At 40.3% G+C, this 25035-nt stretch overlaps 1 protein-coding gene across 1 annotated transcript in view; it reads left to right on the forward strand.

Annotated features, from left to right (window-relative positions):
* Positions 1 to 22268, forward strand: part of lin28b (lin-28 homolog B (C. elegans)) — a gene marked incomplete at both ends in the record, with an annotated part of 62012 nt that extends 39744 nt beyond the window's left edge. Inside the window, 2 exons of the mRNA XM_080744976.1 lie at positions 13365 to 13552; positions 21956 to 22268. Of these exons, the coding sequence (XP_080601102.1) occupies positions 13365 to 13552; positions 21956 to 22268 (501 nt within the window). The remainder of the gene's footprint in view (positions 1 to 13364; positions 13553 to 21955) is intronic.
* Positions 22269 to 25035: the final 2767 nt, after the last annotated feature.

Here is a 25035-nt window from a genome sequence, read left to right on the forward strand (position 1 = left end):
AATTAACAATAATGAATTGCACCTGACCTGTGTGCGGCTGACCTGGGAATATCCCATTTTGTCAAGTGACCATTTTGTTAAATTTTGCATTTGTAGTTATTTTACTGTAATTTAACAACATACTAACCAGCACAGATAGACAAAGAGACATTCATGGATTTATATTTAAAAGTAACTTTTATTTTCGCCCCCTGGACCCAGGGTATGGCAGCTGCATACCTCTGCCATACCCAATTGACGCCCCTGCCCTGCTGAAGACCACTCCTCCATTTTGTGTCCCCCCCCCCCTTCTCTCTCTTGCTCTCTCTCTCTCTCTCACTCGGTGTCTCTCACTCGGTCTCTCTCTCTCTCTCTCTCTCTCTCTCTCTCTCTCTCTCTCTCTCTCTCTCTCTCTCTCTCTCTCTCTCTTACTGGCCATGCCCTTTCCTGACCTCTGTGTGCGTAAAGTGAAACCGGTCAGGACACCCGCCAGGTTACTTGAGAGGAGGTGACTCACGTTACGCAGGGTCTGATTCGCGAGGTTTTCAGGCACACACACACACACACGCAAGCATACACGTATACACACATGCGTGCGCGCACACTCTCGCTCACGTAAATCCACATGCTTCAATTTATTACGTAATTGCACAGAGGCCGCGTTGCTGTAAGTCCCATGTTCCAGCAGCAGTGAATGGAAGTCAGTTGGAGCAGTAGCAGAGCTACTCACTCACTCAGGAAGACACGGGGAGGCAATGCTGGCGGCTGGAAACCTTGTATGTCCACAACTGTTACTCCTCAGAAAATGGAAGAAAAGAACCCGTGTTCCAATGGATTCAATGTAGTTGTTATTTAAGGACAACTTTGTTTTTTTACAACATGGGTTCATATTTTAGATTGTAATTAGAGAAAAAAAAAGATGAGTGTTAAAATGTTTTCACTAACCGCTTTCTATTGTTTTAGCGATTTTAGTGTTTTGATTTCAGTGGGTGGGGGCATGCGTACAAATGGCTAAATGTGTCTTTTTAGGCACAATAAGCCGGCGATGTCTTTATTACTATTTACACCAGCCCCCATAAGTCACACCTGCCCATGAAAGATTGCGGTGCATCTTGGGAATGGGCTTATTGTGTCTAAAAAGACATTTAGCCACTTGCATGCATGCCCCCGGCCCCAACCTGGGGGCATACATGCAAATCAAAATCTTTCGAATCACTAAAATGACAGAAAGAAGTAAATGAAAACATTTTAAGACTCATCATTTCTTTTCTCTAATGACTATCTATAATATGAACCCTTGTTGTAAAAAAACAAAGTTGTCCTTTAAGCCACAAGCTCTTGTTAGGTCTTTTCATAGGTACAATACCTCATTTTTGATTTTTTTAAATAGCAAGCATAGTAAATATTTTGCATGACTTTTAAAAAGTCACGCAAAATATTTATTATTCTTGCTATTTACAAAAAAGGAGGAGAAAGAGCAATGATGTTGAAGAGCTAAAACTCATAGTTTTGTGGGAGACCTTGTGCGATTGTTCACACTTTTTTCCCCTTTTTTGGTAGAACAAAAGAAGTTGTGTGATTTCCTCACTGGTGCATTGTGGGGGATTTGGGGGATTTCAACTTTGACCTGGAGAGAGAAGCCGCCTGTTGGGCTGAAAGGAACAGGAAGAGGAAATAGTGATTCAACCACCACACAGCAGAAAGCAATCAATGACTACCTATCATTATGTGCACCGCATTGCCATTTTGAAATCAGACGGACGGTGTCAATCTACATCTTTACTTTTGCTCTGGGAAATGGCCCTTGAGTCGTTTCAAATGGTCCGGTGATTATGTCAACATAAAATCAATCGGCGTATTAATTAGTGCGTCAACGTTTCAATTCGCCGGGCGGTTTCCTGGCAAAGGATCGGTTGAGCCTGAATGGCTCAAGGTTAACCACTTAAACGCTTTATATACTTAGCTGCCCGGGTGTCCCTCAAGGCTCTGTACCTGGTCTGCTTCTTTTTCCCCCCTCTACACCAAATCTCGCCAACAAAAAAAAATCGATGTACTGTACAAGCCCATGAGCTTCTGCATCTGCTTTTTCCGGCGAATATTCACCCCAGAATACCCCCTATGCCTAGGGTTTATGTGGTTAGAATGTGTGTTTTCCAGTGGTGTAAAACGTACTCACATTATTTACTTAAGTAAAAGTATAAATATTCAATATAGAAATACTCTGTAAGGGTGCCCTCACACCAAAATACCTATGAGAGTGGAATCCGCGTTCCGCCAATGCATTTCAATGAGAAGGGAGCGTTTTTTGCAGAAATCCTCTGCTGGCATGAAACCGCTTCACTCTCATTGAAATGCATTGGCGGAACGCGGATTCCACTCTCATAGCACCAAAATACCTAGAGTGGAATCCGCCAATGCATTTCAATGAGAATGGAGCGTTTTTTTGCAGAAATCCTCTACTGGCAAAAAAACGCTCCATTCTCATTGAAATGCATTGGCGGATTCCACTCTAGGTATTTTGGTGTGAGGGCACCCTTACAAGTAAAAGTCCAGAATTCAAAATGTGCTTGAGTAAAAGTATGAAAGTGTTGGCCTCAAAATGTACTTCAAGTAGCAAAAGTAAAAGTACAAAATGTTTGAAAATAGCAGATCTACAAACTCACAACGTGCCGCGATGCGTTGTGAGCTTTTAGATTGGCTATTGTCAAATTGCCGAGGTATAAATAGGGCTACATTGGTTTATGTATGTTTTATAATAATATTATAATTTATATCTGCAAAGTAACTAGTAATTCAAGATTTCAATTAAATGTAGTGGAGTAAACTACAATATTTGGATCCGAGATGTAGTGGAGTAGAAGTAAAAGTATTGGGAATTGGTAAGTAAAGTAATACCTCAAAATTGTATTGTGTAAATGTACTTAGTTACTTTACACCACTGGTGATTTTTTGTTCTCTTAGAGGAAAAGGGGGTTAGGGTGCCCACACACCATAATACAGATGAGAGTGGAATCCGCGTTCTGCCAATGCAGAACACTTGTGTTCTGCATTGGCATGAAACCGCATACTGAAACCGCATACTGGCATGAAACCGCTTCATTCTCATTGAAACGCATTGGCGGAATGCGGATTCCACTCTCATAGGTATTTTGGTGTGTGGGCACCCTTAGGCAGGAGTTTTTGCATGACATATGTCTCATCCCTATGTTATCTTTTGGCCAGTGGTGTAAAGTAACCAAGTATATTTACTCAAGTACAATTTTGAGGTATTTGTTCTTTACTGGAGTATTTCCAATTTTCAATACTTTTACTTCTACTCCATTTTACTCCTACTCTACATTTATTTGAAAACTTTGTTGCTAGTTACTTTTTAGATTTAGATTATTATTACAAAACATACATTATCCGCGTTCCGCCAATGCATTTCAATGATAAAGGAGCGTTTTTTGCAGAAATCCTCTGCTGGCATGAAACCGCTTCACTCTCATTGAAATGCATTGGCGGAACGCGGATTCCACTCTCATAGGTATTTTGGCGTGAGGGCACCCTAACAGAGTACTTCTACGTTGCAGTATTGATACTTTTACTCAACTAAAACATGTGAGTACTTTTTCCACCACTGCTTTTGGCTGATTAATAATCGTTAAGAATAAGATCAGATAAGATTAGATAAGAATGATTCTTTTTGCACAGGCATTGGAAATGCAGCATTACAAATATCCATCCTCTGTGCTGCTGGGGAGAATCCTTTGACTGCACCCTCATCCTCATCTTTTCCCCCTCTCAGAGCCAAATCAGAATGAGATGGCTTCTGCATTAAGCCCCATTCATACTTGAAAATAGACGACCTACAAGCTCCATTTGCCTTGTGAGCTTGTGGATCGGGCTATTTTCGTTGTATTCTGCCTCTGTAAGGATAGAGTTTGAAAGTTGCAGAATTATGGAAAATCTTCAGAGTAATGTTGTTTGAGGCACTCTTACTCTATTTGGAAGTTTTAATACATTTTTGGATGTTTTACGTTTTTTAAATGTTTTATTATAGGTAATTTCAGTCACGTGAAGCAGTTTAGTCTTTGTACCTGAGCGGTGAACTCCCTAACTTGGAATGTTGGTGTCGACATTCAAAGTTAAACACTCCAAATGTCGAAATGAGGAAATCCAGTGACATTCATATAACATAGGCTATACAACATTATTTGTATAGTCTTCCCTATGAATCTGTATGTAATTAATAACATAATTAATAACATAATTCAATGAGATATGAGATACTGTGCCAACAGTTTGGTATATTAAATTGTAGTGCATGGAAAATGCACTACAATGCCAGATTGTTATCTGGACTCGGAAGTTGCAAAAGGAGAGTTTGGCAGGTGAATGTTTGATATGTTGGCAGATGTATTCTTTTTAACAGGATTATCATTACCATACTGGACACAGAAAAATCTAATATTTTAAAAATAAAAAGTTACAGTTTACAGTTTACAGTTTAGGCATTTAGCAGACGCTTTTAATCCAAAGCGACTTACAATAAGCAGATAACATCACAATAATAAACAAGATAATATGTCAGTACATCATCAACAATATAACAAATGCAAATGGATATCTATCTAGAAAAAACACAATATAATCAAAGTTCTGAAAAAACCTAAAAAACAAAAACAAATGCTAACTAGCTTCATGTATTCATTGATTCTTTTTCTGTAGTGCTAAGGGTTTAGGTGGAGTCTGAAAAGGTGAGTCTTCAGTCCACGGCGAAAGCTAGCGAGTGAGTCCGTTGTTCTAAGTGCGACAGGGAGTTTATTCCACAACTTGGGGGCCAGTAAACAAAGGAATAATAATTTGCTTCATGAAATAGTGCTAGGAATTGAAAACACGTCCTAATAAAATAATTCTACGAAGCTTTCATCATTTCAACATTGTTTTCCAGAAGCAGACAAAACAAATCGACTGATTCAGTTGTTCTTTTTTCCCCACACTGTTCCATATTCCTATTGTTAATTGCACATGCTCAGTGTGTGAAATGGCTTTCACAAATGTGTGAAGTGTGTGAAATGACTTTCACACACACAAGTGTAATGAGTGCAAACTCTATTATTAGTTTACAATTAACAAGTAACAGTCATCTCTTCTCTTTCTTTAAATGCCTTTCTGATTTCTTTCGTTACTTTGGATTGAACACATATTTATTAACTATGCCTTTATATCCAGTGCTTATGCATTTAAGGGGCATTGAACAAAGTTAATGAGAAATGTTACTATGAACAAATATTCCTTCTGTCCAATTTGGTTTTAACCTATTTAGCACTGAGGCTGATTCTAAAAACGCCTTCTAAAATCCTGACCTAAGTTTTCTGAAAAACTTCAAATATTTATTCAAAAGTGATACAACAAGTTCTTATATACTGTACATAGCAAGAAGAACCCCAAAAGGGGTTCCCATCTTGAAAGGTAAAAACCCCAAAAGGAGTTTTAGTCAGGGGATATTTAAAAAAAAACGTAATTCAGTTTCCCTAGAGGAATCTGTGACAGCTGCTGAAAGATGGCTTAGCATTAACTTTACTGTACAGGAAAATAATAATAATAAAATAAATCTGCTTACGTAGCATGTGAACGATGAACTGAATTTCAGTCTTTGTGAGATGTGTTTCTGGACAACTTTACAAACACATTAGTGACAGTAGCGTCAGTTCAGAAAAAGCTAAGGTATGGCAACATGACTGGTCTCTTGCACACGCGCCTTTGCGTGCGTGCAAGACACCAGTCATGTTGCCATACCTTAGCAACAGGCATGATACATTTATTTTAAGAAGTACATTTTATTTTCCCCCCCGTTTCTACGGTTCCTTGGGCTGGATATGGCAGCCTGGAACTGTTGTTCAAGTGCAGCTAAACTTGGCATGTTAGTAAACGTGCCACAATTAACAATAATGCATTGCACCTGTGCAGCTGACTTGCAGAACCTGCCATTTTGTCAAGATGGGGATAATAAAAGTGTGGAGAATATAATTATAATACCTTGTTAAAGTGACCATTTTGTAAAATGTTGTATTTGTAGTTGTGTTACTGTAATTTAAACACAATAACCAGAACAGATAGACAAAGAGACTTTCATGGATTTATATTTAAAAGTATTTTTTAATTTCCCCCCTGGACCCAGGGTATGGCAGCTGCATACCCCTGCCAAACCCAATTGACGATACTGATTGGTGAAGAAATGTATTGGTGAGGAATGTATTCCCAGATTTGACATAATTCTGATAATATTCCTAGACTAGGATCTTAAATAGGTTAAGATAATTGTCGTTCGTTCGTATCCTCCATCCATCTTCTCCAAATGGTTTCGTACACATCCTGGCCAGTTATTTATAGACACCGTATAGCAGGTATACAAGGCTTACACTGACTGCACGCTTGTGTGGGCAGTGAAGTATTCACATGTTTTACTCAAGTAAAAGTATCAATACTGCAATGTAGATCAGTGTTTCCCAACCTTTTTTCTGCATGGGCACACTTTTCATGTCCCAAGAATCCATGGGCACACCAACATAATACGGAGGTGTAAATATCATCACTGTCGGGAAGAAACCTTGTATCTCCAAGTTTCAAATGTGTACGTTTCTTCGCAAAGTAAAGCCCTGCTTCATCATACAAGGTTGTCGCACAACAGTAGTGAAAACAGCAGATCTACAAGCACACAACGCCTCGCGGTGTGCTTGTAGATTCGTTTAAATCATTTTTAAAATGATAGATACAATACTGGCTTTCAAGCAGTTTCAAGGGCCACACGTGGCCCTTCTCAGGGGCACACCAAAGGTCCCCAGGCACAGTGGTTGAGAAACACTGATGTAGATGATTATACTCTGTTACAAGTATAGAAGTCCCTTGTTCAAAATGAACTCGAGTAAGTAAATACAAAAGTATCGGCACAAAAATATACTTAAAGTGCCAAAAGTAAAAGTGGTCATTGTGCAGGATGTCCCATTTCACAAGTTCAAAATGTATAAATAAAATTAATTGAAAATAGCAGATCTACATCGTGAGCTTGTAGAACTGCTATTTTCAAATGGCCCGAAATATGTGTATAGCCTACGGCTGAAGGTGGTTAGTGTGTTATGTGATAATCAAAAGCTACAAAGTAACTAGTAACTACAGTTTTCAGATACTAGTGGTGGAGTAAAGCATTTTCCTCAGATGTAGTGGGATCCAAGTAAAAGCACTGAAAATTGTTAATAGCCAGAGTTGGAAAAAGTACACACATTTTGTACTTAAGTAAAACTATCAATACTGCACTGTGGATGTACTCCATTACAAGTAAATGTCCATAATTCAAAATGTACTTGAGTAAAAGTATGAAAGTATTGGCACCAAAATATACTTAAAGTACCAAAAGTAAAAGTAAAAAATGTTTGAAAATAGCAGATCTACAAGCTCACAACGCGTCGCGATTGTGAGCTTGTAGATCGGCTATTTTCAAATAGCCAAGGTATAAAATAGGGCTAAAGTGGTCCATGCATGTTTTATAATATTATAATCTATATCTGCAAAGTAACTAGTAACTAAAGTTTTCAAAAAAATTTAGTGAAGAAAAAGTACAATATTTGGGTCCGAGATGTAGTGGAGTAAAAGTATTGGAAATTGGAAATTCTCAAGTAGCTCAAAAGTGTAAATAAGTGTAAAGTGTAAGTAAATGTACTTAGTTATTTTACACCACTCGTAAATAGCCTACAGAAGAAAGCAAAAGGAAAAAATAACCTAAAAAATTGTACTTAAAGTACAGTACCTGAGGGAGTACTGTACATACATGTACCGCACACCGCTGCGTGTGGGTGTGTTTACTCGGTGCAATCCATGAAGGTCATGGATACAGTGCCTATCAGTGGTTCGTTGTGTACCATCATCAACACATAAATCATTGTCCGGTGGTTATGTAGTAACTAAATCAATAGTTCCAATCAGGCAGATAAGACTGATGGTTCTTCTGTGTCCAGGGAAATGATTGCATGGGTGTGACACACTTTTCTCTCTCTCTCTCTCTCTCTCTCTCTCTCTCTCTCTCTCTCTCTCTCTCTCTCCCCCTACCCCCCCTGCTGAAGAAAGAAATAGGAAATGGTGCCTCTGTGATAAGTAGATAAGGTAGGAGTGAAGCAGGGATGCACATTCTGAGATAAGCGTCTCTGCGCTCTGTGACCGTCATGGCAGTTGGTGCAAACCTAGTCAACGTCAGGCCTCTGCGTGTGAAATGACGCCTGCGTCGTGTTTTGTTTTTGTGCTATCTTGGAGGAACGCTAACGCTAGGGGAGTGTGTGTGTGTGTGTGTGTGTGTGTGTGTGTGTGTGTGTGTGTGTGTGTGTGTGTGTGTGTGTGTGTGTGTGTGTGTGTGTGAGAGCGTTTTAGCAGAGTTGGCACTTGCTCAGTCAGTGCACATGCAGAAAATAATGAAAGGATGGAATCTGTGACAGTAAACTCCTCACTGTTAAAGGGATATTTCACTTTCAAAAAACTTTTTGAAAAAAAATGACCAAAAGTTTTTTGTAAGTGGAATATCCCTTTAATGTGTCTAAAAATAAATATTTAGTCACCCTCACCACTGAAATCACAATCATTAAAATCGCTAAAACAAGCAAAGCAGTAAATGAAGACATTTTCAATGAAGATTGATCTTTTCTTTTCTCTAATTACAATCTAAAATATGAAGCCTTGTTGAAAAAAACAAAGTTGTCCTTTAATGCAGGTTAATATCAGAATATTGATTTCAGCTGTTACAATTCCAAACATGCAAACATGACCCCCTTAATTGCTTCAATCTATAGGAGTAGCTTAATGACTAGTATTAACATGTTATTGTCTTTTTAATCAGGTTGTCAAACCTGATTCTATACACAGACCGTTTTCTAGTCACCAAAGTGCGTTCGAAAATGCCCACCATGGCTACCGGAGGCGCACTCACGTATCACGATACACACCGGTGCTATGAATTCTCTGTCAACGCCGTGGCATGTTTTAAATGGGCTCTGTCATGATTGAAACAGCGTGTGTGAGTCTGTGTGACTTTTGTATATAATCCTAATAATATATAGATGTTGTTTGAACTTTGTAGCTATAATAGCCTGTACGTTGTTTTTTTATTTTTGCGACCGAAGGTTGCAGTTAACTATGAGAACCGGCACATCTTGTCTGTCCATCTTTCTGTAACACCTCAATTTTGTTGACATTGTGACATAACGTGACATCACCTCATCAAAGATCAAACCCCAGATGATGCCCTGTTAGGGCAACCACACTAAATCCTTTTATGCCCATAAAAGGAGACAAGGACTGAGAGACACATACTGACACGCACACAGTTGGTTCTTCAGAGTCAGACAGGGATCTCGATATATGGGCATAAAAGGGATTGTATGTATGATGTCAGACGTCATAGACATCATAGGACTTTCAGCACACGGTTGGCTCTACAGACGCCTCAATGTCTATAGCTGACCTCAATGTTTATGGCTGACCTGCCCATCTATGGAGATCCCTGATGTCATGGATCTCCATATATGGAGCAGACCATCAACTCTACATTTGGCTCTCCATACATAGAGATCCGTACTAATACACACAAAGCTAAATGTAGGAGCAGTTTGCACCACTCAAAAATGTTTCTTTTCAGGATGCCAATTCAAAAATAGCAAAAAAATGATTCAGAATTCCAATTCAAAAATGGCAAAAAATTGCAGATCTGCAAGCTCAAAATTCATTGCACTGTGACACATTGAGATACTTGTGTGTGACATAGAATGACAAAGCGCGGCATTAATTTACGAACAAAGTTAAAATACGGAGAAATACGGTTCTACTGAAAAAGATTGTTCTTTTGTACAACTGTACATCATGCAAGTAAAGTAACGACAGGGGAAATAGCTAAGAACGTAGGCAAAGATCTGAGCTATCCGTGTGCGAAAGATCTCCATATATGAAATCTCTGTATCTCTTTGTCCTTGTCAGTGTGATGTCAGTGTGATGTAAAACGGATATGTGCCCATATATGGAGATCTCTGTATCTCTCAGGCCTTGTCAGTGTGATGTCAGTGTGATGTAAAACGAGATGTGCCCATATATGGAGATCTCTGTATCTCTCAGTCCTTGTCCCCTTTTAGGGGCATATTGGTTGGGTCGGCGGTTCTACTGAAAAATGTTGTTTTGTACAGTTGTACATCATGCAAGTATAGTAACGGCAGGGGAAGCTATCTGCGTGCGAAAGTTGGAGTCTGTAGAACCAACCATGTGCTGTGAGACCTCTTTCATGCGATTCGGGCCAGGATTTGTATTGCGTTTGATATCATTTGTACCTTTAGTATATCATAGTCACCTTTACAACGAGATACAGCTTTTATGCATAGGGTGTGGGTAGCGCCCCCCCCAAATAATTGTCAAAATGGCCTGCAATACTGTTCTTTATTGTATTTTGGCACATGTTTTGGGGGTGCTACCCACATGTTTAGCTGTGCTGCTCATTCAACGAATGCCCAATGCTTACAAGCTGTACCTCGTTGTAAAGTTGACTAATCGACGATAAAAATGATATAAAACACAATACCAATTGACCCTTTGTCAGCCTTCTGATTGGTCCCTGACTGACCAACCAGAAGGCTCTTTCTGCCTTGTTCTGCCCTGTTTCCACCCTGGTTCGGCCTTATATGGTTGTTTATGTTGAATTTGCTAAAACATCACTTTTGGAGAAAAGAAACATGATAAGCCCAGTTCCTATACTGCACCTGAGATGTTCATTTTTACTGACACCAAGTTTAAAATAAGAATTGAATTCACTGAATATCAATACGAAACAACTGAAAAACACGTTATTTCAATCTTAGTGGATGGAGAGACAAGGATTGTTGTCCAACCAAGAAACAGCAAACAATGGGTTGAAGAGGGGCACAACCACGGGCGGGAATTGACAAAGGGTCCATTGGTAATATTAAAGGGGAGATATAATGGACCAAAGTTAACTTTCCTAACTGTTTGTGCGTAGTTCAGGTGTTGTCATGGTGCACACTGTGCTGTATGTGCTGTCACATTAGAACATATAGACCCTAACCCTAACCCGGTAGAATATTATTCTACCGCAGTGATTCTCAAACTGTGCACCGAGTGCCGCGCTGCGAGCTTGTAGATCTGCTATTTTTGGCAAATGGTGAAAACTTTTGCACATTTTGGAATTTATATTTTTTAAAGCTAACATTTGTAACTCAAATATTTCTTTCTCAGGGTCCCTGCAACACATATTGAGATGGAGGTCTGCGGTCAAATACATATAATTTTAGTATTTCAGCATGAATGATGATGCATTTTGCATCATATGAGTCATCATGCTGCATCATCATTCATGCTGAAATACTAAAATATCTCAACACAGATTGAACACAAATAATAACTCAGGATCGTGTTGATCTTGTCCCAAACAACAATAAAATAAAATCTGGTTGTCCCAGAGGTGAACTTGCCCTTTAACCTCAACCCCTAACTAAATTCGGACTAATGAACCTTCGGACTAATGAACCTTCGGACTTATGGGCAGTCCCTGTGTGTGCTCCCAAACGGAGTATTTATATATTGCAATATTGATATAAAATTACGTACTTTTTCGACCACTGTCCCTAAGCACCGTGTTCTTTGCTTTGCTAAAGAAATGCTAGTTGTCAGATTATGTTAATGTTATAATAGCAGCCAGCAGGCTTTTCATGCTTAGGGTCCACATTATCCAAGGTCATTTGGAGGTCTTCAGGATCATTTTGAAAGGCTTGGATTAGGATATGAATATTCATGTATATTCATGTTGGCATTATCCCTAATCTGAGATATTTAGACCATATTTAAAGCTTCACGTTCTTTTAAAGCAGTGGTTCTGAAAGTGGGGTCCGGGGTCCTTGAGGGGGGTTCCAGGGGCCCCCCAGCAAAAGTAGATAGTATAGCATCTAAATTAGTTTAACCATACAGTAACCGTATACGCTACATCGGGTATATGAAAAGAGCTCATCTACAACTTGTGAACTTCTTCGGTCTTGAAAAGAATATGACACATTTGTGATATTTTTTAAACATTTAAACAATACAAATCGTGTATGGGAGTTCCTGCCTGGCACATGAGATTTTCAGATGATGGTCCACTGGTCCACATTACATACATATTAATTATGGGGTGGCGGAGAGAACCTCTGTTTTAAAAGACTTTGAAACTTTTGAAAATTAAATATATCGACCTAAATTGGTAATAATGTAGAATTAAAAAAAAAAAAAAAAATTAAAAGGGGATGGAAGGGTTTGACATTAACTTTTTGAAGCACTTGTCCTTTGGACAAGTACATTTCACAGTCATTTCTTTTTTTATTTGACAAATGAATAAGACTCCCCTTGGCCCCCTCCACTCCTCCATAGTTTGGGCAGTCCATATAGTCTGCATGCAGCACAAAGCTGATAGGAGCATCACAGAAAAGGTGAAACCAAGAGGCACTTTGTACATCTTTTATGAACTTGTCCATAAAGATGTATTAGTTGTCCCGGACAACAGGACAAGCCTTAATTAGGCGTGTCACAATTAGTACATCATCTTCTAATCGCAATTATTTGACATAATCGCAAATTATTTTGTCATAATCGTCATAATTGCGTCCATGTTGAAAAAATGTTCATATATTTACAAACATTTTTCAAAAAATAGTGGAAATAGCCGATCTACAAGCTCACAGTGCGTTGTGAGCTTGTAGATCGACTATTTCCACTATCAATGTTCTTTTTTAAGTATAAAGTTGTCAAATATGTCCAGTAATTTCTTTAGGTTATGTGTCATATCTGCCATGTGCAACTTCAAAGCCTACAACTAATTGTCATGTAAAACAGGGGTTTCAACAGTGGGTCCGGGACCCTTAGGGGGTCCTCAGAGTTACTACAGGGGGTCCTTCAAATCTTTGTGTGATAGAAACTTTTTTTTTCTCCTTTTTTATATTAACCACTTGAACCCTAGCATCCACATCTACAAGCTCACAACGCCTCGCAGATTTTCGGCAAAGAGCTTTGGTTTGTAGAGGGGAAAAAGTACTGAGTGAAAGGTCAAGTTTATCAAGTATTGACGGTTCAAGTGTTTAAATAAATATCTGAAAACACAAATTGACATAAATCCAAAATACACTGATGATTGTGCTGAAACTATATGAACGATGAAACGATATGAAACCTATGAAAAGGTTGTGGGGGGTCCCTGCTTCATCTCTCTCTCAACTAAGGGGTCCTCGCCGCTCTTCGGCCTGAAAACGTTGAAGACCCCTGATGTAAAATGCCATAATGGTGACACAGCCCTAGCCTTAATGTCATGCCCTGCTGGTCTGTTCTCTCCACAGAGTAAGCTGGTGATGGAGGGCTTCCGCAGCTTGAAAGAAGGCGAGCAGGTGGACTTCACCTACAAGAAGTCCTCCAAGGGCCTGGAGTCTCTGCGGGTGACGGGGCCCGGCGGGGGCCCCTGCGCGGGCAGTGAGAGGAGACCCAAAGGAAAGGTCCCGCTCCAGAAACGCAAACCAAAGGGAGACCGGTGAGTACATTGTATGGATCAGCCCAGCGGTTGGTTCCCAAACTTTGCAGGTCGACACCCAAAAGAGAAAATATGAGACGTTTGCCCGGGGACCCAAACTAGTAGTGAAAATAGCCGATCTACAAGCTTGTGGATCGGCTTAAAACATTTGTTTTCTAATTTATGGAATTTCTTAGATTTTTCATTGATTTATTAGTGGGATGATTTTTTTCATGCTTTTTGGGGGATGTTTTGGGAAAATGTTTTGAAATAGTAATAATTAAAAACAAATTGTAGGAAACTAAAAATCAAGGGAACCATAAAAATCTATCTGGTCCCCGACCCACTGTTTGAGAACCAGTGGATTAACCAGTGGATTAATCTGCTGTCCGGCAGAAACCAGCCAACTACATTTTTCAGGTTTTAGAGGTTTTTTCCCATAAATCAGTGCTATTGAACACCCTTTACATCTGTGTGTTGGTTAAAAATATATTGAACCAATGGAAAGTAAGTAGTAAGAAGTGCTTCTGTAAAAACCTCCTGATTCCACATGAGCTGGAACATTTTGGAGTTGGCATTTTTCGGTTATTAGTTATTTTAAGGGACCCATAAAAATTAGTCCGCGACCCACAAATGGGTCCCAACCCTGTGTTTGGGAACCAGTGAGCTATAGAATGTGTTCAGAAGCATTTTCCATTTTCTGTTGTCTATAAACGATTTATTTCATAAAAACAAAGGTTGAAGCCTCAATCTGCGATTTCTTCAACTGGTTGGCTGTGTGTAGATTAGAACAGTAAGAACAAAGGTTTAGAACCATAACTAACACCTAAACATAATAGTACATATTGTACTAATTGTTTAGGGAACAGAGTGCTTAGGGGAGGGAGGTTGACAAATCACAGATTAGGAATTCATGGCCTGATAAGATAGATTGCCTCATTGGGAGCTACTATGTTGCATGTCAGTGTTTTTGTTGACGTTTATGTGCAGCAGCCATAGCAGATATTATGCCCGTTAATGACAATCAAATATTAAGATTGAAAAACCTGATATGCTGCTTGTGTTTTATGCATCCACGCTGAATGCAAGACAAATGTATTTGCGTGTTACCAGTGAGACAGGTTTCTTTTAAACCGTATATATATCAGAACGGTGCTCTCTGCCAGTGGAAGGTATATATATGAGACATTAGTTACATGGACGTCTTACTGCAGTGTGCTATTTCTGAGTGGGTAGAGATTATAGATTCAATCTATTCAATCTGCCCAAGTACATGCCTGTTGCCATGGTTATTCTGCCGCATAATACGCAATTGAATAGGGCACTTTGCATGCCATCTCTGCACTATTTTAAGTCAATTTACCAGCTTTTACAGGACAGCATTAGCACCAGTTTGGATTGGACTTATATGCATTTCAATGCACCATGCAGCGGTGGCTCAATCAATTGCTTTGTCCTCGGGAAAATCCTGAAGGGCGCTTTGCTCAAATCTGCCAGAGGGAGCCGTATGGAGCTTCTTGAAAGCGCCTGATGGTTGAAGCACAGGAGGTGTTCCTTCGCCCAGGCTCCCGCTGTCTGAAGATGGAAAATGCTTTCGTTGCGTTCGGTGTGGAGCAGCGATTGCCAACCTGTGGGGCTGGGCCCCAATGGTTGGCCGTGAGGCTATTGCAAGTGGGCCCCCATATAAATACGATTTGAATAATGATCTACAAGCGCACAACTTGGTGCGAGGCGTTGTGTGCTTGTAGCTCGGCTATTTTCACTATTATAAATATATTTAAATTTTTAAAATACGGTTTTGGACATACAAGGTTTCCAACAGACAACAACGTCATACAACATTCATATAAAAACTAAACACACAAAAAAGTCATGGGACTTTTTCTTTGGAACCTGGACAAAATGAGTTTTCTTTGTGATAACCGATAAATAGGAACTTAAAATATACTATGTTATTTCCACTGATCCAAGCCGCAACACAATCGAACGATTGATTATTAAAATAGTCATGCTCTGTATCATCATCTGACCATCGTGTGGTCAGATGGGTGGGAGATTGTCAAGTAGGCACCGATCCAGAAAAGGTTATTATAGGGACCACTGGTGTATAGCAAATAGAACCAGGGAGACTCGGGAGAAAGTTGTGTTTGTCATTGGAATGCAATCAGAATGTCAAAGTTCATTCATTTTAGTAATACGTTTTTTTTTCCTTCAAATAAATACACTTCGCCACTGTTTCGTGGCTCACAGCTCATTTGAAGCAACCGTCAGCCAATCCAGTACTTAGCGAGAAAGCAGCCTTTCCTTACAAACAGGGAAACAGTATCCAGAGAAGGCTACCTGATTGTTTTACACAGTTGAATTATTCAGTTTATTTGGGATAATTGATCCACTTCTTAAGGTCAAGTGTCTCCGCGTTCTACTGAGGCAGTAGTAAGGTAGTAAATGCATTTGGAGGTGGCAGGTAGGTACTCCCCCGTGATGTCACCTCTCTCTTCAGTGTCACCCCTCTCTTCAGTGTATAAGCGGCTCCCTGGGGCTCCTGTTGGCTGTTATGCTACTCTGACCCCTACTGGTCACGCTGTTATGTAACCAACTATTGTGGAGCAGAAGGTTTCCATTTCAATTGATCATCAGTCAAAAAAGGAAACCAAATCTGTTGCCCACCTCACAGTTGCCCCCAAAAATGCATTGAAAAATGCATTCTGTTTGTGGTCTTTAAAAGACAACTTTGTGTTTTTTTTTACAACAAGGGTTCATAGTTTAGATTGTAATTAGAGAAAATAATAGATGAGTGTTCAAATGTTTTCATTTACTTCTTTCTATAGTTTTTGCGATTTTAATTACCTTGATGTTCAGTGGGTGGGGGCATGTGTGCAAGTAGCTAAATATGTCTTTTTAGACAGAATAATCCGGCGATTTCTTTACAGTAATTCTACTAGCCCCATGAATGATTGTGGTGCATCTTGGGCATGGGCTTATTGTGTCTAAAAATACATATTTAGCCACTTGCACGCATGCCCCCAATCATTAAAATAGCTAAAATGATAAAAAGGAGTAAATGAAAACTTTTTAACACTCACCTTCTTTTCTCTAATTAGAATCTAAAATATGAACCCTTGTTGTAAAAAAAACAAAGTCGTCCTTTAATTCTTGGAGGGACTTCATTACCAAAGCCATTTGGCTATGATATCCTTCATCTGGGGTTTAGAACATTTCCATTCCTGATATAGGCGTTACCCAAAACCTATTGTTTTTTATAGTCAAACGTTTTCGACATGAATTTATCATTTAATGTAGTTGAATGTTCCTTTAATGAAATGCTCACCAGTCTTACAATAACAATAATGAGATGTTTTTATTAAAGTTATAATATCATATATATCATATATATATCTATAATGTCATGCCCAAAACAGTGATTGCATAGAATTAGCATATTGGGAAATGAGTGCACACAAAGATATAGTTTATAGTAAATGGATAAAATAAAAGGAATTACTTTTTGTTCAGTTGTCTTGTATATGTTGCAATAATAATGTGTGGTTGTCACAAAATCCCAAGGCAGACCTTGGTCTCACAGCATACCAGTGTGTCTCTGCACTCCGTTTAGGAGCCACTGCTATGATGTACTGTATAGGACAACCTATCTGGCACTGTCAGGAGAAACTTCGTATCTCCAAGTCCAAATGTGTATGTTTTTACGCAAAGTAAAGCCCTGCGTCATCAAACAAGGCCCTTGCACAAAAGTATTGAAAACAGCCTATCTAAAAGCACACAACACCTTGCCCCGGCTGTTTTCACTAGTTTAAATCATTTTTAAAATGATAAATACAAAACGAACGGTTTTGGACATACAAGGTTTCCACCCGACAACGGCGCTATCTAGCACTGGGCAGCAACACTAATGAGGCTGTCGGCGATGCTGCATTAGTGGCCTTAGAAAAGGCCATCTTGCTGCAATGTGACATTCCTGTGTCCTGCTCACTGTAAGAATTTGCCCTTACATTCTTACAGTGTTATCTGCGTCATTAGATACATTTTAGAACGATTATCGTGAGTCATTAGTTACCTCATTGATTTATCATTGCTTTATTTGTTGTAATCGTTTACAGAGAGTTTACTGTTTTCAAAAGTACAATAGAATATAAGCAATATTATGTCCTAAAGGTTTTCCTTAAATACATTTGGACAAATGTGTCTAATAAATAAGATATTTTAATCACATAGATTCAAAGTTTTTCCTTAAATAAATTGGGACAAAAGTATCTAATAAATAAGATATTTTAATTATGTAGATTCAATTGAAATTCAAGCAGCACATCATTGTCCTATCTTCTCCAGCCATAGCAATGGCATCTGACCAAAGTTTAATCGAATACTTCGGTTTAGATTGCTGACGAATATAAGGACGTGATGTCTACCATTGTATTGGAAAATCTTATACCAAAACGAATACAACGATGTATTTCAATATTTTTAAATACAGACATGCAGCCTGCAGAAAGAACATTTCTCGGGTGATTTGGTGATAGAACATGAAAATCAGTCCAACTGCCACTTGTAATGTCTTCGATGTTTCGCGAGGCATCAAGCATATCATACTAAAATTGGATTGGTTTTAATTAATTTTTACTTACCGTTGACTACTTTTCTACTGTGCAGTTGTATTATGGAATATGTCAATATCTGATCAGGACTTGCATTGGCAGATACTCAATATTAAATTAATCATTAACTTCAATTAAATCTTTGACTTATTAATGGATTTCACAGACTCACAGACATAATTATGGATACATCGATAACACTTCATGACCTGCATGTGTGTTACAATCTCTATAGCCTTTTCCGGTCTCACTGCTGTCCAGTCAAAAGAAAAGCTAAAACAAAATGTAAATACATTTAGTTTTAAAGTGGGTAAATAATCATCTTTCCACACACAGTGAGAGTTTCTAGCTTGTTCATGTTGGCTATAAAGCTGCATGTTTGCTTCTGGCTGTACTTAAGTACATCCCTGGCAACACCTTAGCTATTCATAAACTGACATTAGTAATCACAAGGTGAAGAACATATATTAAAGTAATTAATGCCAGTAATTCAAATCCAATTAACCTTTAACTGCAATACTAAAGTGTATATTAAATGTGTTGGTTGAATGTGATTCTTTGTATGGAAACTGTATGCTTTTGTAGACGAGGAAGCAATTGAGATGATACTGTAAAAAGGCAATGGCCTTGCTCAGCAAAACCCCATAATGGCATGTCAATTTTTATGTAGCGGTAGCCCTTTGCTGATGTCTCTTGTCTGCTATACTTCCTGGAGGTATTGTGCTTGCTCGTGCTTTGTTCTGTGGCCTTGAAAATGCCCCTGTCTTACAATGACAAGTGCTGCAAGGCTGTGCCATTATTCCATAAGAATGAACCGCTCTCGTCGCTTGCTATATGTCAGCCCAACGTAGCACAGTAAACATGCAGCAAATGCATTGATATTATGGGATAATATAATAAACCCGTATGGATCCCCAGAGGGAAATTCCGGTGTTATAGCAACAACACTACAGTAGTGCAAATGAAACGAAATATGATGGGGAAACCGGCAAATAAACGCCCCAGGAAAATCCTGAAGGGCACTTTGCTAAAGGTCTGCCAGAGGCAGCTGCATGGAACTCCTTGAAAGCGCCTGATGAGGTGTTTCTCATCCATCTCCTGCTGTCTGTAGACCAGCGGTCTTCAACAAGGGGTCTGGGACCCCTAGGGGGGGTCCTCAGAGTTACTACAGGGGGTCCTCCAAATCTTTTTGAGAGAGAAACATTTTTCTCCTTTTTGAACCATAGCTTCCATATTCTGAGAACTTTAGCCAAAAATAGCAGATCTACAAGCTCAAAACGCCTTGCACTGCGAGGCGTTGTGAGCTTGTAGATCGGCTATTTTCCGCAAATAGCTTTGGTATAGAGGGGTAAAAGAGCAGACTAAGTACAGAGTGAAAGATCATGTTTATTAAGTATTGACTGTTGTTCACGTGGTTAAATATCTGAAAGCACAAATTGACATGAATCCAAAATACACTGACGATTGTGCTGTCAAACAGTGAAACTATGGAATCTATGAAAAGTTGTGGGGGCCCCTGCTTCATCTCTCCCTCAACTAAGGGGTCCTTGGACTGAAAACTTTGAAGACCCCTGCTGTAGACGTAAAATGCTGTCACTCGGGGAGACTCAAGAATAAGGTGTAAAGCAACATTTGTTGGAATGCCATCAGAACATAAACACTACTTTTCTTTTCACAATGCTTCAAATAAATCCTCGCTGCCGCCCTGTTTAATGGCTCACGGCTCATTTTGCTGAAGCAAACCCTCAATCATCCAGTACTTAATGTGAGAAATATAGGAAACAGTATCCAGAGAAGGCTCCCTGATAGTTTTACACAGTTGAATTATTCAGCTTATTGGGGATAATTGGTCCACTTTTTAAGGTCAAGTGTCTCGCATTCTAGCGCGGCAGTAGCGTGGCAGTAAAGTATTTGGAGGTGGCAGGCAGGGGTGTCACACCAAATTCTGGGCCCTGGGTACAAGGATTCACTGCGGGCCCCTGTGCTTTAACTATTGAAAAATAGCAGATATACAAGCTCACAGCGCGGCACCGAGTGCCGCGCTGCGAGCTTGTAGATCTGCTATTTTTGAAAAATCATGAAAACCTTTGAATATTTCAAATCCTTCTGAGGTTTTTTGAAAACCCTATGTTTCTATGTCAGTGGAGCTCAAACCTTTTCAAGTGAAGGACCGCCAAAATGGTATGTATTTGGCCACGGAACCCCATCTCAAAATATTGAGTTCCAGGGACCCCCAGAAGCAAAATTTGAGTCACAAATGTTGCTTAAAAAATACATATATTCAAAGATTTGCACACATTTTCACGACTTTTCAAAAATAGCAGATCTACAAGCTCGCAGCGCGGCACTCGGTGCCGCGCTGTGAGCTTGTATATCTGCTATTTTTCAATAGCTAAAGTATAAAATAATTAAGGCCCCTCCACCACCTTGGGCCCTAGTAACTCAGTCCCACTTTCCTACCCCTTGTGACGCCCCTGGTGGCAGGTACTCCCCTGTGATGTTGTGTGCTCAGCGTAAGCACGGCGGCTCCCTGGGGCTCCTGTTGGCTGTTATGCTACTCTGACCCCTACTGTTCACACTGTTATGTAACCAACTATTGTGGAGTCGGATCCCCTTACAATTGTTCAATGTTTCTGGTTTGGAACTCTGGCCTTGGAATGGTCCTGTCTTACAATGACAAGTAGTACCGCAAGGCTCAACCATTATTCCATAGTAATGAACCGCCTTTGTCGCTTGCTAGATGTGAGCCAGCTTTAGCACATTCAACAACAAATGGAGCGATGGTATGATGGTGAAAATAAGTGTCTGATGAAGAGCCGTTAGGCTCGAAACGTTACCACAAGTAAACTTAATGTTTGGGAGCATAAATCGGTGTGCAGACTTTTATTGTTCTACTTGTATGCACTGCTTTAGTCTAGCACCCAGCCAACTGTGGCTTTAGATGTGCGTGCCTTTTGGCTGCTTTGAGGTCACCTTGCTTATGATGGTGAAAATAGTCACTATAAAAAAATATATATCTATAATACAAATCTTGTCATTTAGTTTCTAAATTTTAGGCGGATCTACCGTACCTCATTGGCTATACTCCCACCTAGTGGTGGGTCACACCACATGCAGTGTCACACACTGAGTGCATCCCATCAACTCATTCCTTCTTTCCTTCAGAGGTGTAAAGTAACTAAGTACTTGAGTGGCCTTGGGTGCTGTACTTAAGTACAGTTTTGAGGTATTTGGACTTCTTAGTAATTCCAGTTTTCAGTACTTTTACTTCTAGTTCTATCCACTACATCTCGGATCCCAATATTGTACTTTTACTCCACTACAATTATTTGAAAACGTATAGTTTCTAGTTACTCTGCAGATAAAAATGATTATATTATAAAACGTACATTAATCCACTTTAGCCCCATTCTATACCGTGGCTATTTGAAAATAGCCGATCTACAAGCTCACAACGCGTTGCGATGGCGACGCTTTGTGAGCTTGTAGATCTGCTATTTTCAAACATTTTAAGTACATTTTGATGCCAATACTTTCGTACTTTTACTCAAGTACATTTTGAATTCTGGACTTTTACTTGTAAGGGTGCCCTAGCTCACACCAAAATACCTAGGGTGGAATCCACCAATGCATTTCAATGAGAATGGACGCTCCATTCTCATTGAAATGCATTGGCGGATTCCACTCTAGGTATTTTGGTGTGAGGGCACCATAACAGAGTATTTCTACATTGCAGTATTGATACTTTTACTCAAGTAAAACATTTGAGTACTTTTTTTCCACCACTGCTTTCCCTTGTTTTCCCCCTCTGCAGCTGTTATAACTGTGGAGGTCTGGACCACCATGCCAAGGAGTGTGGCCTGCCCCCCCAGCCAAAGAAATGCCACTACTGCCAGAGCGTCACGCACATGGTGGCTCAGTGTCCACAGAAGGCGCTGGCGCCTACCGCAGGCTCTCAGGACCCGCATGCCTCTACCTCGGCCTCCAGCCCTGGGACCGGGCCCTACCTCTACCCCCCCGACGAGGAGGAGCGCTCGGGCTCCTCTCCTCTGGAAGGCTCCTCCTCTTCCCCAGAGGAGCCACCGACGCACCGCGGCCCCCACACCCAGCGATGGAGGAAATCCTGAAACGCCCCCCGCCCCACCCCCATAGAGGTGTACTCCTCACACCCCCCTCCCCCCTCTGGAACCCCCCACCACTCAACCAAGGATACCTGAAGCCCCCCCATCCTTGTCTACCTCACACTTGCGAAAACGAGAGGTCTTTATTTTGTTTTCCTTTTGTTTTTTAATCTTTTTTTGTTTTTGTTTTGACCAGCGCAGCTATGGCAACGATCAACGGGGTACGGATGTGTGTGAATGTGTATAAGTGACTGACTTTTTTTTTGTAGAGTTACGGCAAACCACCGCTGGAGAAGTGACTGCAGGGAATGACTGTGTGTCTTTATTTCAATCAGTGCAGCTCAAGAGCGAAACACCGTGGTATGAAACTGGGTTGGACAATTGTTGTTGTTTTCTCCCCCTGGACCTAATTGTCGGCCATTTTGAATGCTATATAGGGCACTTGTTTCTATAGGGCTGGCTGGAATTAAAAGCCACAAATGAATATTCCATAATCATTCCCGAAAAGAAATTCGTTTTTCTTTTCTGTATGGCTCATTGTAAGAAGGATTCAAAGAAGCCTCCCATCAGCCTGTGACCATCAAATCAAAGCTACAACAATTCAGAACCAAAGGATTGTTAGCTTAGCCCACTGATCTATAGCAGGGAAGATTTCTATTAACGGATTCCAGAGGGAATTGTTCAAATATGGTGAGCTGCTAAATCATTTGTCTACAGCCTAATGGCAAAAAAAAAAGAAGAAGAAAAAAAAAAAGCCTTGTGCTCCACTGCATCATTCTCTCCGACTTAAAATAGACTGGACCAACTGATTGTTGCTAAACTCGGTTTCAAAGAGTGTGCATGTGTGTTGCTGCATGCACGTTCAAAGGAGAGAGAATTAATAACGCCGATTTGTACTTCGTTGTAAAACTGCATTGCTCGACGGAAATAGCCAATCTACAAGCTTGTAGTTCAGCTTTTTGTGCTGCGCGACGCACATCGTACAATGGAGAATAAATTAGGTGTGTGTGTGTGTGTGTGTGTGTGTGTGTGTGTGTGTGTGTGTGTGTGTGTGTGTGTGTGTGTGTGTGTGTGTGTGTGTGTGTGTGTGTGTGTGTGTGTGTGTGTGTGTGTGTGTGTGTGTGTGTGTGCAGGGACGTGCTGGGCCCCTGATTCAGCCTGGGAAAAAGAGTTGGAGAGGCCCTCATTGCGCACTATAGAGAGATCTCTCATCTCTCTATAGCACTGCTGCTACTCAAAGATTTGCCATTTCAGATCATGACGAGTTACAAGCCAGTGGGCCAATTACATGAGTTATATTTCGTCGTTGTCGGGTGGAAACCTTGTATGTCCAAAACCGTTTGTTTTGTATTTATCATTTAGAAAATGATTTAAACTAGTGAAAACAGACGATCTACAAGCACACAATGCCTCGCGTTGTGTGCTTGTAGATCGGCTGTTTTCACTACTTTTGTGCAACGGCCTTGCATGATGAAGCAGGGCTTTGCTTTGCGAAAAAAATTTACAAATTTGAAACTTGGAGATACAAGGTTTCTGTCCGACAGTGACGATTTACTTTGTTGGCCGCCAAGCCCCCAAAATGGAACGAAGGCCGACATTTTATTTGAATTTTTTCCTAATGGCCGGCCTGGACCGGACCGGCTGTTCGGGAATTGTCCCGCTTTTCCCAATGGCCAGCATGTCCCTGTGTGTGTGTGTGTGTGTGTGTGTGTGTGTGTGTGTGTGTGTGTGTGTGTGTGTGTGTGTGTGTGTGTGTGTGTGTGTGTGTGTGTGTGTGTGTGTGTGTGTGTGTGTGTGTGTGTGTGTGTGTGTGTGTGTGTACACGCGCGCGCGGGTGTGTGTGTGCGTGCGTGTGAGAGAGAGTGAGAGTTTCGCATGCTTTAAAGCTGTGAAAGGAAGACGACAGTGGCAGATGAATAATACAAAAAATTCAACCTTTTCTCTGAGCGCTAGTCAACACGACACTATTAACCTTTCTGTTTCCTATAATCTTAGATAGATATGCCTTAGATAAGAAATCATGTTACCCAGGTAGATCATAGTTTATAACCAAGATCCAACATAAGACATTTAACAGTATTCCATTGGATTCTTAGAGTATACAGACATACTTTTTTTGGCTGTTGGATAATTAGTTGGAAATAACATTACAGTTTATATGTCACACTATATGTCATTAATATATGTGTAAATTTACAATATATGATTGAAATTCTATTAACTTTAAGTAATGCTTATATATATGGAGTATGTTTGGACATAGCTGAATAGCCCTGTATATTGCATGGGATATTTTTCATTGTCACGTGACAGAAGGCGTGAAATCAAAGCAGCCCTTATACCTCTCTCTCCATTTGACCACTGGTTGTTTTCCGCCAGTGATTGTCGATTGCATCCCATACTTTTTTTTTACTCCAGGCCCTCCCCCTCATTTGTCAGTCCACCTTGCCTTTCAACAATTCTTTTTAGATTGCCTTTGCCTTGTCACCGCAGCTCTTGACAGCACATCTAGCAAGGACATAGACGTCACCCCTATCTATTATCGTTGTGGTGTCAATACGTCACCCCGCCAGTACAGGGGCCGACCCACTCTTACAGCTGGAGAGGAGCGTCCAGCTGGGAGAATCCAATTTGAACCTATTGTCTCTCTCTTTTTATCCCAGGCTGTGTTAAAATCTTGACTACCTGTCCCTCTCCCGTCTGTGCCTACCATTATGTTAGGGAGCACCGGTGGGCTACTGGCGCTGTCCTGGTCCAGGGGCCACCGCCATTG

Source organism: Nannobrachium achirus, assembly GCF_963921795.1.
Source record: "Nannobrachium achirus genome assembly, chromosome: 16".
Classification (NCBI taxonomy): Eukaryota; Metazoa; Chordata; class Actinopteri; order Myctophiformes; family Myctophidae; genus Nannobrachium; species Nannobrachium achirus.